This window comes from Heteronotia binoei, chromosome 21 (assembly GCF_032191835.1).
Source record: "Heteronotia binoei isolate CCM8104 ecotype False Entrance Well chromosome 21, APGP_CSIRO_Hbin_v1, whole genome shotgun sequence".
NCBI lineage: Eukaryota > Metazoa > Chordata > Lepidosauria > Squamata > Gekkonidae > Heteronotia > Heteronotia binoei.
This window is the reverse complement of record NC_083243.1, coordinates 25858905-25873791: the sequence shown is the minus strand read 5'-3', so window position 1 is coordinate 25873791 and position 14887 is coordinate 25858905. Positions and strand designations below refer to the sequence as shown.

The following is a 14887-nucleotide window of genomic DNA, read 5'->3' as shown; positions in this document are numbered from 1 at the left end:
ATCTTCATCTACCTCACAGGGTGTCTGTTGTGGGGGAGGAAGGGAAAGGAGATTGTGAGCCGCTCTGAGACTCTTCGGAGTGGAGGGCGGGATAGAAATCCAATATCTTCATCTACCTCACAGGGTGTCTGTTGTGGGGGAGGAAGGGAAAGGAGATTGTGAGCCGCTCTGAGACTCTTCGGAGTGGAGGGCGGGATAGAAATCCAATATCTTCATCTACCTCACAGGGTGTCTGTTGTGGGGGAGGAAGGGAAAGGAGATTGTGAGCCGCTCTGAGACTCTTCGGAGTGGAGGGCGGGATAGAAATCCAATATCTTCATCTACCTCACAGGGTGTCTGTTGTGGGGGAGGAAGGGAAAGGAGATTGTGAGCCGCTCTGAGACTCTTCGGAGTGGAGGGCGGGATATAAATCCAATATCTTCATCTACCTCACAGGGTGTCTGTTGTGGGGGAGGAAGGTAAAGGAGATTGTGAGCCGCTCTGAGACTCTTCGGAGTGGAGGGCGGGATATAAATCCAATATCATCTTCTTCTTCTTCTTCTAGTTAAACACATTTTATGACAATCGCTTGTAATTCAATTTTTTTCTTAACTAATCTGCTCAAGGGTACTGCAGTTTGTGTAGCAAGAAGACAAAGACAAACCAACAGTACAGCAGGGAGAAAAAAATTATTGCAATATGTTAATAAATCCTACGCATTTTACACTGAGCTCTTCCTCAGTGGGTCTGCACATAGGTCAAAAAATGAAAGGAATTTAGAATATGTAGCACCAGTGGAAGGCACTGGTGGACCCAAGTCCTCCCCCACCTTCCCTTTCCCCATCACCGCCTGTGAATTTCCCAAAAAGTGATATTGTGGCATGGAGATATTGTGGCTTTTATCCCTAGGTGGGATAAAAGCCAATCACTGCAACTGGCTGCAGCAGTGAGAAGGAATTGGTTGGAATTAACCCTTCTAGCTCTTGCACCTGAGAAAGGCTCCTCTTATGGGGGGAAATGATGCATAAGCTCCAACCCTATATATTGGAACCCTCAACAAATGAATAGACTGTATGTGAGAAACTGATTGCTTTCCTCATTCCTTCAGCAGCATAATAAGTTTGACTTTTTTTTTCTTTTTGCAGGTTGCAGCAACTTTAAACAACCTTGCAGTGCTTTATGGAAAAAGAGGGAAGTACAAGGAAGCTGAGCCTTTATGCAAGAGAGCTTTGGAGATTAGAGAGAAGGTAACAATACCATTGCATGGTTTTATTTCTGCAGTTTGCTCTCCCGAGGTGCACTGTTTTCACACCAGCTGTGTGTGTGTGTGTGTGTGTGTTAAAACTGAACAAAGTTTTGAGTCCAATTTTAAGACCAATAAATTTTAATTCTGGGTACAAACTATCATATGCATGCATATGTCTTCAACATCTAACTTATTTTGACAAAATCCTGCAGATATGTCTTGAAGATATGCAATAACTTTGTTGAAGGACAGGAAAATTAATTTGTTTTTGTAACATGACAAGAATTTGAGATGACAAGAGACCCTTCAGACAAGATTTGTATTTTCCAGCAGACTCCACAAATGGTAGTAACACTAACTTTTACAGCAAATTCTCCTGTAGAGCTTTTCTGTAGTGCATTCTAATGTCTTCAGGTCGATAAAAAGAACTTTAAAGCCCTATATGGCCAGGGTCTTGCATACCTTAGGGATCGCCTTTCCCCACATGTTCCCCGGAGAGCACTTCGGTCAGGGTCACTAACTGTGGATGCTTCCTTCACTGGAACAGGCGTGTTCCATTGGATAAAGGCTCCTTTCACCATTTAAGATCTCCACTGTTAGTAGATCCAAACCTCTTTAAGCCAATCCTGGTCTTCAGAACTAGTTGCACTTAAGAAGAATTGCAGATTTATACCCCGTCCTTCTCTCTGAATCAGAGACTCAGAGCGGCTTACAATCTCCTATATCTTCTCCCCCCACAACACACACCCTGTGAGGTGAGTGGGGCTGAGAGGGCTCTCACAGCAGCTGCCCTTTCAAGGACAACCTCTGCCAGAGCTATGGCTGACCCAAAACCATTCCAGCAGGTGCAAGTGGAGGAGCGGGGAATCAAACCCGGTTCTCCCAGATAAGAGTCCGCACACTTAACCACTACACCAAACTAACTCTCTTCATAAATAAACGTCTTCATAAATAAAACCATGAGGCAGGGGGATCCAGGAAATTAACATGGCTGAAAAGCTGCAAATCAAAAGACCAAGGAGGCAAAGGAGGAAGGTGCCCTAGACTTGTCCATAGTTGAGAGCAGCCAGGAAACTCAGAGGAGAAAGAACTAGGTGGTGGCCCCCTTCTCTATGACGCTTGCCAATGAAGCTCAGTGCTTACACTGGTTGCCCATCACATACCGGGTTTGTTTCAAGGGGCTGGTTCTTGACTTTAAAGCCCTATATGGCCAAGGACTTGCGTACCTTAGGGATCGCCTTTCCCCACATGTTGCCCAGAGAGCACTTCAGTCAGAGTCACAAAATCTGCTCTCAATCCCTGCCCTTAAAGAGGCCAGGCTCATGACAGCTAGAGCCAGGGCCTTTTCTGTTGTAGCCCCAAGCTGGTAGAATGAGCTCCCTGAAGAGGTTAGAGCCCTGCGAATGCTTGCACAGTTCTGCAGGGCCTGTGAGATGGTGCTCTTCCACCAGGCATTTGTAAATTAAGATCAAAGGCTACAACAGACTTCGACACAACTGGATCACCTTGAACATGAACCTAAGAGCGATCTTTCTATAGAACACCAGCTGGAACAACAAATAGAAAAACTCAAAGATCATTATAGCACTTGAAACGGTTTTATGTTTTCGTATTTGTAATATCTTAATGTGGTTTTATGTTCCATGTATTTACATGAGTATGTAAGCCGCCCTGAGCCTGCTTTTGCGGGAGGGCGGGATATAAATTGAATAAAATAAATGTTCCCTTCCTCAGAGAAATATCTACATCAAGCACTCCTGGGTGGAATACAATTAGAATGAGCAGCCCAGTTCAAAACAGAGAATGTCCAACCTGCTCAGCAGTTAACTTGACCTGAAAGGGCTCGATCAGAACTGCTGCGGCCTTTTGAGTTTTCTAGACGTCCTCGATTAGAGGCTGCCAGCCACGTTCACATGTGGGTTAATCACAGTCATGTGGGAGAGACTTCTTGTGTGGACATCTGTATTCGGGACCATTATCCTAACCATGTAAATACACAACTTTGCTGCCAAACATGCTAAGCAATACTAGTGTGAATCTTATAGCCTCTGCTGTCTTTTAAAAGGGCATGTTAGGCAAGTGTTAAACATATGTGCCTTTTGTTTCTAGGTTCTAGGAAAAGATCATCCAGATGTTGCCAAACAGCTAAATAATCTGGCCTTGCTATGCCAGAACCAGGGCAAATACGAAGAAGTGGAATACTACTACCAGCGGGCGCTGGAGATCTACCAAACAAAACTTGGGCCAGATGATCCAAATGTAGCAAAAACAAAGAACAATTTGGTATGTTTGCACCATATGGTTTTTCCTAAAAAAATGAGAAGCAGGCTGATGTAGATAACTCTCATTTGCTGCAAATATGGGGGCTAGAGCCAAAGAATGGGGAACAGCTGCTAATACTACTGAACAAACAGTAGAAGAAGAGCTTTTTGCAGTACTGGAGCAAGAAAGGAAGTAAATCACTGGCTTCACTTTCACCTTTCTTGCACAGCACTCTAGTATGAGGGTCCCCAGCCCTTTCAAGTCTTTAGGCATCTTTGGAATTCTGACGCAAGGTAGTGGGAGTGACCACAAAGTGGCTGCTGCAAGAGGCGGAGCCACGCGCACACACACAGGCAGCCCAAGTGCAGGGGGGGGGGGAGGAGAAGTAATTTAAAAATACACTGGGAAAAAAGAGTGAAAAATAAAACAAGCACTGTGGTGGCAACTGGTACTGAAACAATATTGTTTTAATGTGCACTGCCAATCAGATATTCAGTGGCAAATCAGAAGCCCTGCAGGGCAAGAGCTCCCCTCCCTTTTCCTTAAAAACACTTGGTGTGCACCAAGAAGGATGTCAGCCGGTGCCATGGTACCCATGGGCTCCACCCTTTCTCTGCCGCCAAATTGTAAAATAGCCCTCCTGTGAGATGAAAGGTGGCTTTGGATCCAATCCGTTTTTCTTTGCTCAATTTAACCTATAGATCAGGGGCGGCCAAACTTGCTTAATGTAAGAGCCACATAGAATAAACGTTAGATGTCTGAAAGCTGCAAGACAGAAGGAAGGCAGGCAAATAGATGGGGGGGAGGAGAGGTGGAAAGAAAACAACTTTATATGCATTCTCCAAGCTGCTGGCTGGCTTGGCTTGAAGAAGTGATTTAAAGGGGAAAATGCCTTCTCTAAGACGGTTGACGGTGTGGTGGGGGCTTCGAGAGCCATGCAATAGGTGTGAAAGAGCCACGTGTCACTCTTGAGCTGCAGTTTGGCCACCCCTACTATAAATCTTTCAGATATCTGAATACTGAGAAAAAATTTTTTTAAAAAACTTACTAGGTTCATGTTGTCTTTTTCAGGCATCCTGCTACCTGAAACAGGGCAAATTTAAACAAGCAGAAACTTTATACAAAGAGATCCTTACTCGTGCCCACGAAAGGGAATTTGGCTCTGTGGATGGTAAATATTGTGCATTGTACAACTGAAAACTTTTGAGAGGTCCCTAATAAGTAGGATAGAGTCAGATATTGCTGTTTAAAAACACTTACTGAGCCGCAAAGTGTAACTTGCATAAGGATTTCTCAGGTAATGACTTCCATGCATTTGGAAATCATTTGGTCAGGTTCTGGAGAACTGGGGCACTCATATGTGCCCTACAAGATATGCATCTGTCAATTCCCTGTGGGGAACTTTATGGCCAACCACTTTTGCCACTGAGGAGAGATTAAAAAACAATGTTGACTCAGTAATGGAAAAGGAAAGGCTAAGGGGGGAAGGCCACATCCCACTGAACATGCTTACAGTTGGCTTTTCGTTCTTGAACTCCAGGAGGATTGGCTACATCAGGGGTGTGTGGCCTAATATGCAAAGGAGTTCCTGCTACAAAGAAAGCCCTGTGAATATAGTATGCAAGTGTTGTGTTTATTAATCTGCTTTCTTTATACCCCACCTTTTCCCCCAGTGGGGACTCAAACCAGCTTATGTAATTCTTTTGCCCTCCACTTTACCCTCAGAACAACTCTGGAAGATAGGTTAGACTTAGAGAGAGTAACCGGCCCAAGGTCACCAAGTGAGCTTCCTTGGCAGAGTGAGGATTTGAACCTGGGACTCCCAGATCATGTAGGATCATGGAGTTGGATGGCAAAACATCTGCCTCTTCAATCCCTGGCAAAACTGGCCTGGAGAAAAATGGCTGCTTGACCTCAAAGTGGTGATCAGCATTTCCCTCGGTGTGTAAGAAAGGGTCACAAGAACTATACAGTGATGCAACCCTTCCTGCCTTCCTTCTCATGATCTGCCTAAGTTCACAGAATCAGCAATGCTGTCAGATGGCCATCTAGCCTCTGTTTGAAAACCTCCAAAGAAGGAGAGCCCACCACCTTCCGAGGAAGCCTGTTCTACTCAGGAATCGCTCTAACTATCAGGAAGTTCTTCCTAATGTTTAGTCAAAACCTCTTTTGATTTAATTTCAGTGGTTCTGGTCTGACATTCTAAGTCCTACACTGCACTGGCTCTTAGTGTTGTGTCGTATCTTACTGTCTGTCAATGTGTCAACTAAGGCTGATGTTCCTTTTCCCTCTCAGCTACTCGAATCAGGGGCCTGCACTGAGGAAGAGAAATGAGACAAAATTGCTGCATGGCTTCATTATGATTTGACTTATTTGTAGCTTACCTCATTGCAGATTTCCAACCAAAGCAATCTTTTGTCTGTATGGATCCTGCAACCTTCAGCATCAGCTTTTGGGGAGGTCAAAATGGGGGGGGGGGGGGTGACAGGGAAAGTGGAATACTTCAGAGCTCTGTAACTGCCAGTAATTGGAGTGCAGTGGTTTCATTGTGCTGAATTAATTATGCAAGTAGCACGTATAAGATGTCAAAACTCTCCCAGAGATAAAAGCAAATTGTGACTATATTCTGGCAGACAGCTAAGCTTCTGTCAGGGCGTGATATGTGCAGCCTGGTTGACATAAAAGCCACTTAGAAATTTCATGTTAACAGTTTTGTAACTGTGAATTTTGGGTAGGTTTTTTCCCCAGTGTTGCAGTCTGCACAGAACAGACATTTGCTTGTTAATATGTCCTGGTTCTTATCCAATATGATAACATGACTGTCTGCTTCTGTTGTGAGTTTTCAGCTTGTTTCAAAAAGTCAGAACTTTGCCCACAAGAAAGAGGAATATGAGTGGCTACCTGAGAGTAGACAAGATACCCCTAGAACTGTGCATTTTGATCTGTACAGGCACGCTCAGGCATTTGAAAAAAATAAAATTGCTGGTCTGGCCAAATGTGGTAATTTTTATATTTCACATAGTGTTCAATGTCATGTTTTTATGCAGATGAAAACAAACCCATCTGGATGCATGCTGAAGAACGAGAAGAATGCAAAGTAAGAGGCAATCTGGAGCAAAAAAATTCCTTCTGGTTTATTTATTTATTTGGTTCACTTATATCCCACCCTTTCCCAGACGGGCTTTTAGCACTAAAGATAAGCTTTAATGTCCCCTTTTCTCAATTTAGGGAAAGCAGAAAGATGGCACTACATTTGGTGAATATGGAGGCTGGTACAAAGCATGCAAAGTTGATAGGTAGGTATAGTGTCTGAAAGCATTTAAATATTTATTTATTAGATTTCTTTTTGGTTGCCACTCATCTGAAGAGTATCGTAACAACTGACAACATTTAAACCAATAAGGTAAAAAAACCCCATAAAAACAAATAACAAAATATAAAATATTAACATTAAAATATGTGGCTGTTACCATACCACTTTTAAAACAGTTTGAACATGTGGTTACCCTCTAAAGACCAACCTAACTAATTCAGCTTTGCATACCCTGCAGGAAGTAAGCAAGGCTGACAAGGCTTGGGTGTCATAAGAACCAGATTGGTGTAGTGGTTAAAGTGCGCGGACTCTTATCTGGGAGAACCGGGTTTGATTCCCCGCTCCACTTGCAGCTGCTGATGTGACCTTGGGTCAGCCACAAGTTCTCTCAGAGCTATTCTGCTGAAGAGCAGTTCTCAGTCAGAGCTCTCTCAGCCCCACCTACATCACAGGGTATCTGTTATGGCAGGGGGGAGGAAAAGGAGATTGTAAATCACTCTGAGACTCCTTCGGGTAGTGAAGGGCAGGGTATAAATCCAGTCTCTTCTTTTCTTCGTCATCTGAAAGTGCGTTCCACAAAGTAGGGGGCCACAGCTGAGAAGGTCTTTCCCCTTGGTGACAGCTGTGTCATCCTGGGGCCAGGCATCTGCAGAAAGCCCCTAGATGATGACTGAAGGGGGGAAAGGGGTTGTAAAATAGCATGATATAAATATAATTGTAAAATAGAATGATATAAATATCAAGTTCCAATCCAGCTAAGGAGATTGTGTTTAAACAAACTTCCACATTGCTGTTACTTGTTGGATTAGGAGCTATAAATGTAAGCAGGATATGTGTTCACCTGGTACAAGTAGCTGTGTAAATAGATCCCTTTTTGAAAGTGTACTTAAAATTGAACCAGGCTCTTTGATGTTTCCTGCACCGAGCATGTTCTATTTAGTTGACATGCTTTTTTCCCTTAAAGGCTGTGAAGAAATCTTCTTACTGCAGTAGCCCTGGACGTTTAAGATAGTCACAGACTTGAAAAAGATAGCTTTCCCTTGCATTCTCTGAGATTTCAGAATTACCATTTAATCATATTGGAACATTCAGGATATTAGCCTATCGGGAAGTAATACAGTTTTGATATTCCCATGAGTGAGTCAGACAGTGGGCTCTGACAGTCCTGATTAGAAAAACCGTTTTTAATATAGTTCACTAAATCTGGGACATTCTGCTGCTGTTTGATGTACCAGAGACTCTTCTCTCCACTGCATGCTAAAAACTGAACAAGGGATAGAGAAGGTAGAGAAAGAAGTACTTTTCTCCATTTCCCACAGTACAAGAATTCATGGGGCATTCCATGAAATTGCTGAGTAGTCGGGTTAGAACAGATAAAAGGAAGTACTTCTTCACCCAAAGGGTGATTAGCACATGGAATTCACTGCCGCAGGAAGTGGTGGCAGTTATAAGCATAGATGGCTTCAAGAGAGGATTAGATAAACATATGGAGCAGAGGTCCGTCAATGGCTATTAGCCACAGGGTATAGATCGAATTCTCTGCCTGAGGCAAGTGATGCTCTGTATTCCTGGTGCTTCCGGGGGGGGGGGGCACAGTGGGAGGGCTCCTAGTGTCCTGGCCCCACTGATGGATCTCCTGATGGCGCCTGTTTTTTTTTGGCCTCTGTGTGACACAAAGTGTTGGACTGGATGGGCCATTGGCCTGATCCAACATGGCTTCTCAAAAAAACAAAACCAACCATATGATAGATCCAAGTGGGCAGCCGTGTAGAACAAAGTAGGAGTCAAGTTTCACCTTTAAGACTAACAAAGTTTTATTCAGAATGTAAGCTTTCGTGTGCTCTAAGCACACTTCATCAGACAATAGTATGGGATGGCAAGCAGCCCTAAATATAGAGAAAGTGGGCAGTGACTTAGTATGCAGAGTAATGGAAATGTTTTTTAGCAGATGAAAAGAATCCCAAGTTGGAGTCCGTGTTTGTTAGTGTTAACTGGGCTGAAACAACAATGAAGGGTAATATAAAGCAGATTGATGCCATTAGGTGTGAAGTGCCATAAATAAGAGTCTTTTGTAATGTTAGCTCTGGGTTTAAAATGAGGCCATTAGTTTCTCAAGAGGTTTAATTAAAACATTGAGGATGTTGTAACTTTGAACCTTTATACTTTAAAAAAAAAAACCCTGAAACGTTCTATTTTAAAATGATGCTAAATAATACACATCGAGGTAAGGGCTGCCATTCTTTCTGCTGGCGTAGGCCTAATACTTTGGCTCAAAGACTCTTCCACTGATGCCACAATGGAAGGCTTCTTGTGCTGCCGAGCACACTGGCAACAGCAGGAAGGAACGGCAGGATCCAGCTCATGAATTATCAAGTGAAAACTGCTTAAAACTGGCCACCATCAGCCAGCCCAAACTGAAACGCATCGCACTGTTTGCAAGAGAGACTCAGACTCCAGTAAGGAAGTGGTAGCAGCTACAAACATAGACAGCTTCAAGAGGGAAATGGATAAAACATGGAGCAGAGGTCCATCAGTGGTTGTGATGGAATGCTATGTCTGGGGCAGTGATGCTCTGTATTCTTGGTGCTTGGGGGGCAACAGTGGGAGGGCTTCTAGAGTTGGCCTCAGTAGACCTCCTGATGGCATCTGGGTTTTGGCCACTGTGTGGCACAGTGTTGGACTAGGTCAGCCATTGGCTAGATCCAGCCTTTCTCTTATATTATGTTCTGAAACATTTATTATTTTCAAGTTTGGGTTTCTGCTGTCCGAAATTAATCACAGTGCTTATTTTTTTTAATAGTCCGACAGTCACAACTACCTTAAAGAATCTTGGAGCACTTTACAGACGCCAAGGCAAGTTCGAGGCAGCTGAAACATTAGAAGAAGCAGCAATGAGGTCCCGCAAACAGGCAAGAGTCAAATCGCTTTCATTAAAATTGTTTGTGATTTGTCCTGCTTCCAATTTCTGCCCGGTGGGGGGGGGGGGGGTGTGCTGTTACAAAGAATTAGCATCTGCTTCAACAGGTACTCTTACTTTATACAATCATTTTGAAAAAAATTAAAAAGCCAACCCCAGGCTGCTGGTATGAAGACAGGCATTGCCAGCTGCTACATCCTTGTTCACCCAGTGCAAACCTCTTGGTAGGGATCCACATAGGCCCAATGCAGAAGTAATGTTCTTCGTGTGATAGTTTCTTTTCAGTCAGAGGAAGAGGACATCCTGATTGACAGGTGAATCTTCCCCTTGGGACAACAGGAAAGCCTGTTGGGGAGGGACGGTGGCTCAGTGGTAGAGCATCTGCTTGGTAAGCAGGAGGTCCCAGGTTCAATCCCCGACATCTCCAACTAAAAAGGGTCCAGGCAAGTAGGTGTGAAAAACCTCAGCTTGAGACTCTGGAGAGCCGCTGCCAGCCTGAGTAGACAATACTGACTTTGATGGACAGAGGGTCTGATTCAGTATAAGACAGCTTCATATGTTCATAGTTCAGCTTCCTTTCACCACGTGTGAACATGCAGCTAGCTTAAAGGGCCCATTTCATCCTTGTTTTACCCATGTTGGAACAGTAAGATTATAACAAATTTTCAGCATAATGTTATGCTGGGAAAACATAACACAGTGTTATAATCATAATCAGAAACTTGAGCAGCAGTGATGGAAATGACATAGCATCACTTACCAATAGTGAATACAGGCTTAAAAAAAATCAGAAGTTAAGGAACAACGTCATGTTGCAAAGTTTTGACAACCTTACTCATTAACATACGAATGGTCCTTCTCGCTTAGCATGATGCACTTAATAATCTTAATTAATAACACCCGGTGTGTGACACTCGCTAACCACATCTTAAAGACACAATCCAAGAATGCATCCCGAAGTCATTTATACACAAACATTTCACATGTTGGTGAACACAACCATGGTATAGATCGGGGTGGCCAAACTGTGGCTCTTTTACACATATTGTGTGGCTCTTGAAGCCCCTACTGCCCTGTCGGCTGGCTTGGAAGAAGGCATTTGTCTCTTTCAATCACTTCTCCAAGCCAAACCAGCCAGTGGCTTGGAGAATGCATTTAAAGTTGCTTTCTTTTTACCTCTCTTCCAGCTATTTGCCTGCCTGCCTCTTGTAACTCTCAAATATCTGATGTTCATATCTTGTGGTTCTCAAACATCTGACATTTATTTTACGTGGCTCTTGTGTTAAGCAAGTTTGGCCACCCCTGGTGTAGATTTAAGGTACTTTGGGTTATTTAGATATGAAAAGGGCGATTCCTCTGATTAAAAAAAAGTACATAAGATTTTATTGAGAGAAGAGGCTTTTTGGAGTTTTAAGTTGACTACAACGTTACCTCTTGGTCTGAATTTGTCCCTGGATTACACTTGCTTTTTGTAATTGCATTCTGCATACTGTTTTGTTGTATACTGCATTATGTGCCTTTCTTGCAAGTTGATGCAACATATTGTGCAGTTCTGTAGTGTTCAATGAGTGAAGTAAAAATCTCTGTTATTTGCCTGGATTCAAAGTAAAGTAAAATGTCCATTTCCCTGGCTCACAGGGTCTTGACAATGTTCACAAACAGAGAGTTGCTGAAGTGCTGAATGACCCAGAAAGTATAGAGAGAAGGCGAAGCCGCGAGAGCCTCAATGTCGACGTGGTAAAGTATGAGAGCGGCCCTGACGGAGGAGAGGAAGTGAGTATGAGCGTAGAATGGAATGGGGTAAGTACAGTACACAGTGTAAGAAAATAATCTAGGCTGATATACCAACCTGGCAGTTAGGTTGTGATTCTGTCATGTGTTTAGGTTCATATACTTACCCAGATTTGAGCAAAAGAAACAAGATCTTCCTTGTAATTTCCTTACGATTGAGTAACTCCTTTTCCAACAGAGGAAAAACTTACCTAGGAATTAAAACTTTGGTGCTAGAATGCTGATTGAATGTCCTGGTTAATGTCTAGGACCTAATCCTCGATAGTGGTATGTTTGCTGGTTGTAGCACAAGGACTGCAATTGCTTTACTTGTTTACTCCCTCCCCCCCCCCCCCGCCCCAATGTTTCAAAAGGTTTCCTTTTACACTGGCATAATGGCAAGAGCCGCTGGAAATAGAACAGAACTGGTATGGAAGGGTAGCCCAATATTTCTTGTTAAGGAGAATGCTTCTGGGCAAGAGGGTCAATAACCACCACACCTGTACTGTCACCTTGGCTTATTTCCCAGGTGTCATGAATGGTGTTGCCAAATTTGGCGATTGTGTGCAATGCTCTTGCTGTTTCATGACATTGTGGTAGAGCAAAAACAACATTCACCAGTGTGTACATGATAAGCATCAATTCCCCGTTACCCAGGGAGGCCTGCCAAATCCTCAATTTCTACCTTGTGGTGTCTAGTTCTCATTGCTTTAAATGTAAAAGATGTGTCATGTGAGTGGCAATAACAACACGCTCTTCCTTTAGACTGCTGTCATTGCATTAACATGCAGCTGACTTTCTTCTGCTTATTTGTGGTCTTACAAGTAAAGTCAGTTAAAGCTTTCAGTGATACTAGGATAGTTTTCTCTTAAACTGGGTTATAGCTACATGTTTTTAGCTGTCCAGGATCACCTTGCCTGCCTCTGCATTACTTCAGCTTTATAGATATGTTTAGACTGCAGTAGTTATAGGGTTTTCGAAGTTCTCTTGCTTTCAAACGTCCTGGCTATTGATTCACTTTGGAAACCTCTGTCATTACAAGTTCTGTTGACGCTTGCTGGATCTGTTAAGGAGATCCCAATAGGTGCTCTAAACCGCTTTATTATTTTTTCTCTTGCTCTTTTGATACAGGATATGTTTCTGTATCAGAACAGTTCTGGTGTTAGCAGTGCTAAGACAGTCAATCAGCATATAATGCAAAAATATCGCCACCTTAATTAGCCCCTTCAGTTGTCCACATAGAACTGTGTACTGTACTCTTCCCTCATTTTCTTCTACACTTGGCATGCCTTCACGTTTCCCAAGTTTGAGAAAAAACCTTTTAAAAAAAAATCCCTTTTAATTTTAAAAGCATGCAGGTTTGGGATTGATAACAGGCACTCAAGGAAATGACTAAACAGTATTTCTAGGTCGGTGACTCTTACCAAAAATATTCAAATTTTAAAAAAATCTTTTTCTAGAGTAGAATCGTCCACTTTCAGAAGGATGTGGCACTGGTATGTTTTTATTTCTAAGTGACTTTGGGTTCTCATCCAATTTCTTTACGGAACATTTTTATGTTCGTGTTCTGATTTGCGGTTGATTTTGCCTTTCCGTTCCCCCCCCCCCCCCCCCCCCCGCCGCCAATTTCATGTTGCCTTTCTTTGCTAATTACGTAGATATTCACTCTGTTCTTTTCTTCACCATAATAGCAATCTACTCCTTGGTATTAAGTAGAAATGTATTTGCATATCATATTTGAAACCCACTTTTCCTCCATGGAGCTCATGCTGTTCCTGGGTTCCTCAGGAGTAGCATTTCAGGATTAATTTTGGTCTGGAGCAAGCAGTGAGAAATGAGGAAGTACTTCCTGTTAGTGGAGATTTTCCATGGAATCTAAGATCCAATATTTATTGTATTTTTTTTTATGTGGTGGCAGCAGAAATGCCTTCCCACAAGAATTTGACTCAGTTTTCAGTTAGCTTTCAGATGCTGTTGACTACAATTCCCCCTTCCATTCCAGTGACTGAAGTGAGTTTCCAAAGATGAAGTGTCCTCCTGCCTCATTTTTTCACAGTCAGAATTTGATCATAATTGGAGTAGAACGCTGAAAATGTGAAAGAGGAAAATACATAAAGATGGCTGTCCATAATGTGTAACAAACAGCAAAGATGATCGTACCTAGGGCACACATGTTCTGCTTCTGGGCCCAGTAGAGAAAATGTTTGTGTAGGAAGGGCTGGCCCACTGCTGCCTGGCACCCTAGGCAAGGCTAACTTGTGGTGCCCCTCCCCTGCACTGATAACATTACTGAGTCACATGGGGGGGCGCCCAGTTCGGCACCCCCAGAAGGCCAGTGCCCTAGGCAATCGCCTCGTTTGCCTAGTGGCAGGGCTTGCCCTGTGCATAGGGCCTTGTGCACACTATGGTGTGCATGCATAAATGATACGCAGATATTGTATTGGAGCTCAACATTTAACAGTCCCAGAGGTTGGGCCAGCGCACCTAACTTTACAGGGTGGGATTATATCCTCCACTGTCTGGCTAGGCTCCTGTAGCCGTTTCTAGGTTGACCCAAAGGAATTAGTTTAGTTTAGGACTCATGTCTTGGGTGCCTCTGTCACTGCAAAACTGAGTTAAGAGGAAAGGCTGGGTATAAATGTTTTAATTAATAAATCAAACTCTTGTTGATTCGGACTCAAACTAGTCAGTGAGCCTGCGTTCTTAGAAAAGCCTGCTTTTTCCTGCAAGGTTCACTGTTGCGTCAACCACTGATCTCAGACTATTTCTGATAGAATTCTAAGCAAACATAGATAATGAGCTAATATCACCTTTTATTCAGGGTGTTTCAGCTTATAGGTATTGCAACATTGCTTCAATACCTACTGCACAGAGCCTCTTGATATGTGCACTTAAAGTGTCTTAGCAGCGGGCAGCAGGCTTCTGTTATCCTGGCTATGGATAACAGTTCTTTACTCTGCTTTGTGGATGTCTGAGCTCATCTCAGCATGACTTATAACATCCTTAACATGCAGCGGCTTTCAAAGTTTTTCTCTTCCCAACAAAGCTTTTCCACAACCTGTTCTCCCCTGAAGAATCTCTAGGTGCCTACTGTGCAACATCTGTGGTGCAACATCTGTGGAGGACTTTGGTGCATGTTCTGGGGTGTATGCTCAATTAGTACGGCACACTAGCTAGGCCTGTTGGTGCCCATTGTGAATACACTCTATGCTCAACTGTTATCTATATGTTTCAGGGAGATGTTTGTAGTGGTATGCAGATTGTCTTTCAGGGAAGCTTGTTCTCAGTCAGTCATAGAATCATAGAGTTGGAAGGGACTTCCAGGGTCATCTAGTCCAACCCCCTGCACAATGCAGGAAATTCACATACACCTCCCCCTAAATTCACAGGATCTGCATTG

The 14887-nt window shown here is 43.2% G+C and overlaps 1 protein-coding gene across 8 annotated transcripts in view; it reads left to right on the top strand.

The window, feature by feature from the left end:
* Positions 1-14887, top strand: part of KLC1 (kinesin light chain 1) — a 79834-nt gene that overhangs the window by 50520 nt on the left and 14427 nt on the right. For 3 of the 8 annotated variants that reach the window (XM_060263125.1, XM_060263128.1, XM_060263129.1), the window contains exons 7-13: positions 1125-1226; positions 3335-3508; positions 4559-4658; positions 6535-6584; positions 6716-6783; positions 9601-9709; positions 11356-11490. In XM_060263125.1, the coding sequence (XP_060119108.1) occupies positions 1125-1226; positions 3335-3508; positions 4559-4658; positions 6535-6584; positions 6716-6783; positions 9601-9709; positions 11356-11490 (738 nt within the window). Of the gene's footprint in view, positions 1-1124; positions 1227-3334; positions 3509-4558; positions 4659-6534; positions 6585-6715; positions 6784-9600; positions 9710-11355; positions 11518-14887 lie in introns of all 8 variants that reach the window. The other 5 variants (XM_060263126.1, XM_060263130.1, XM_060263123.1 and 2 more) reach the window with 3 other exon arrangements.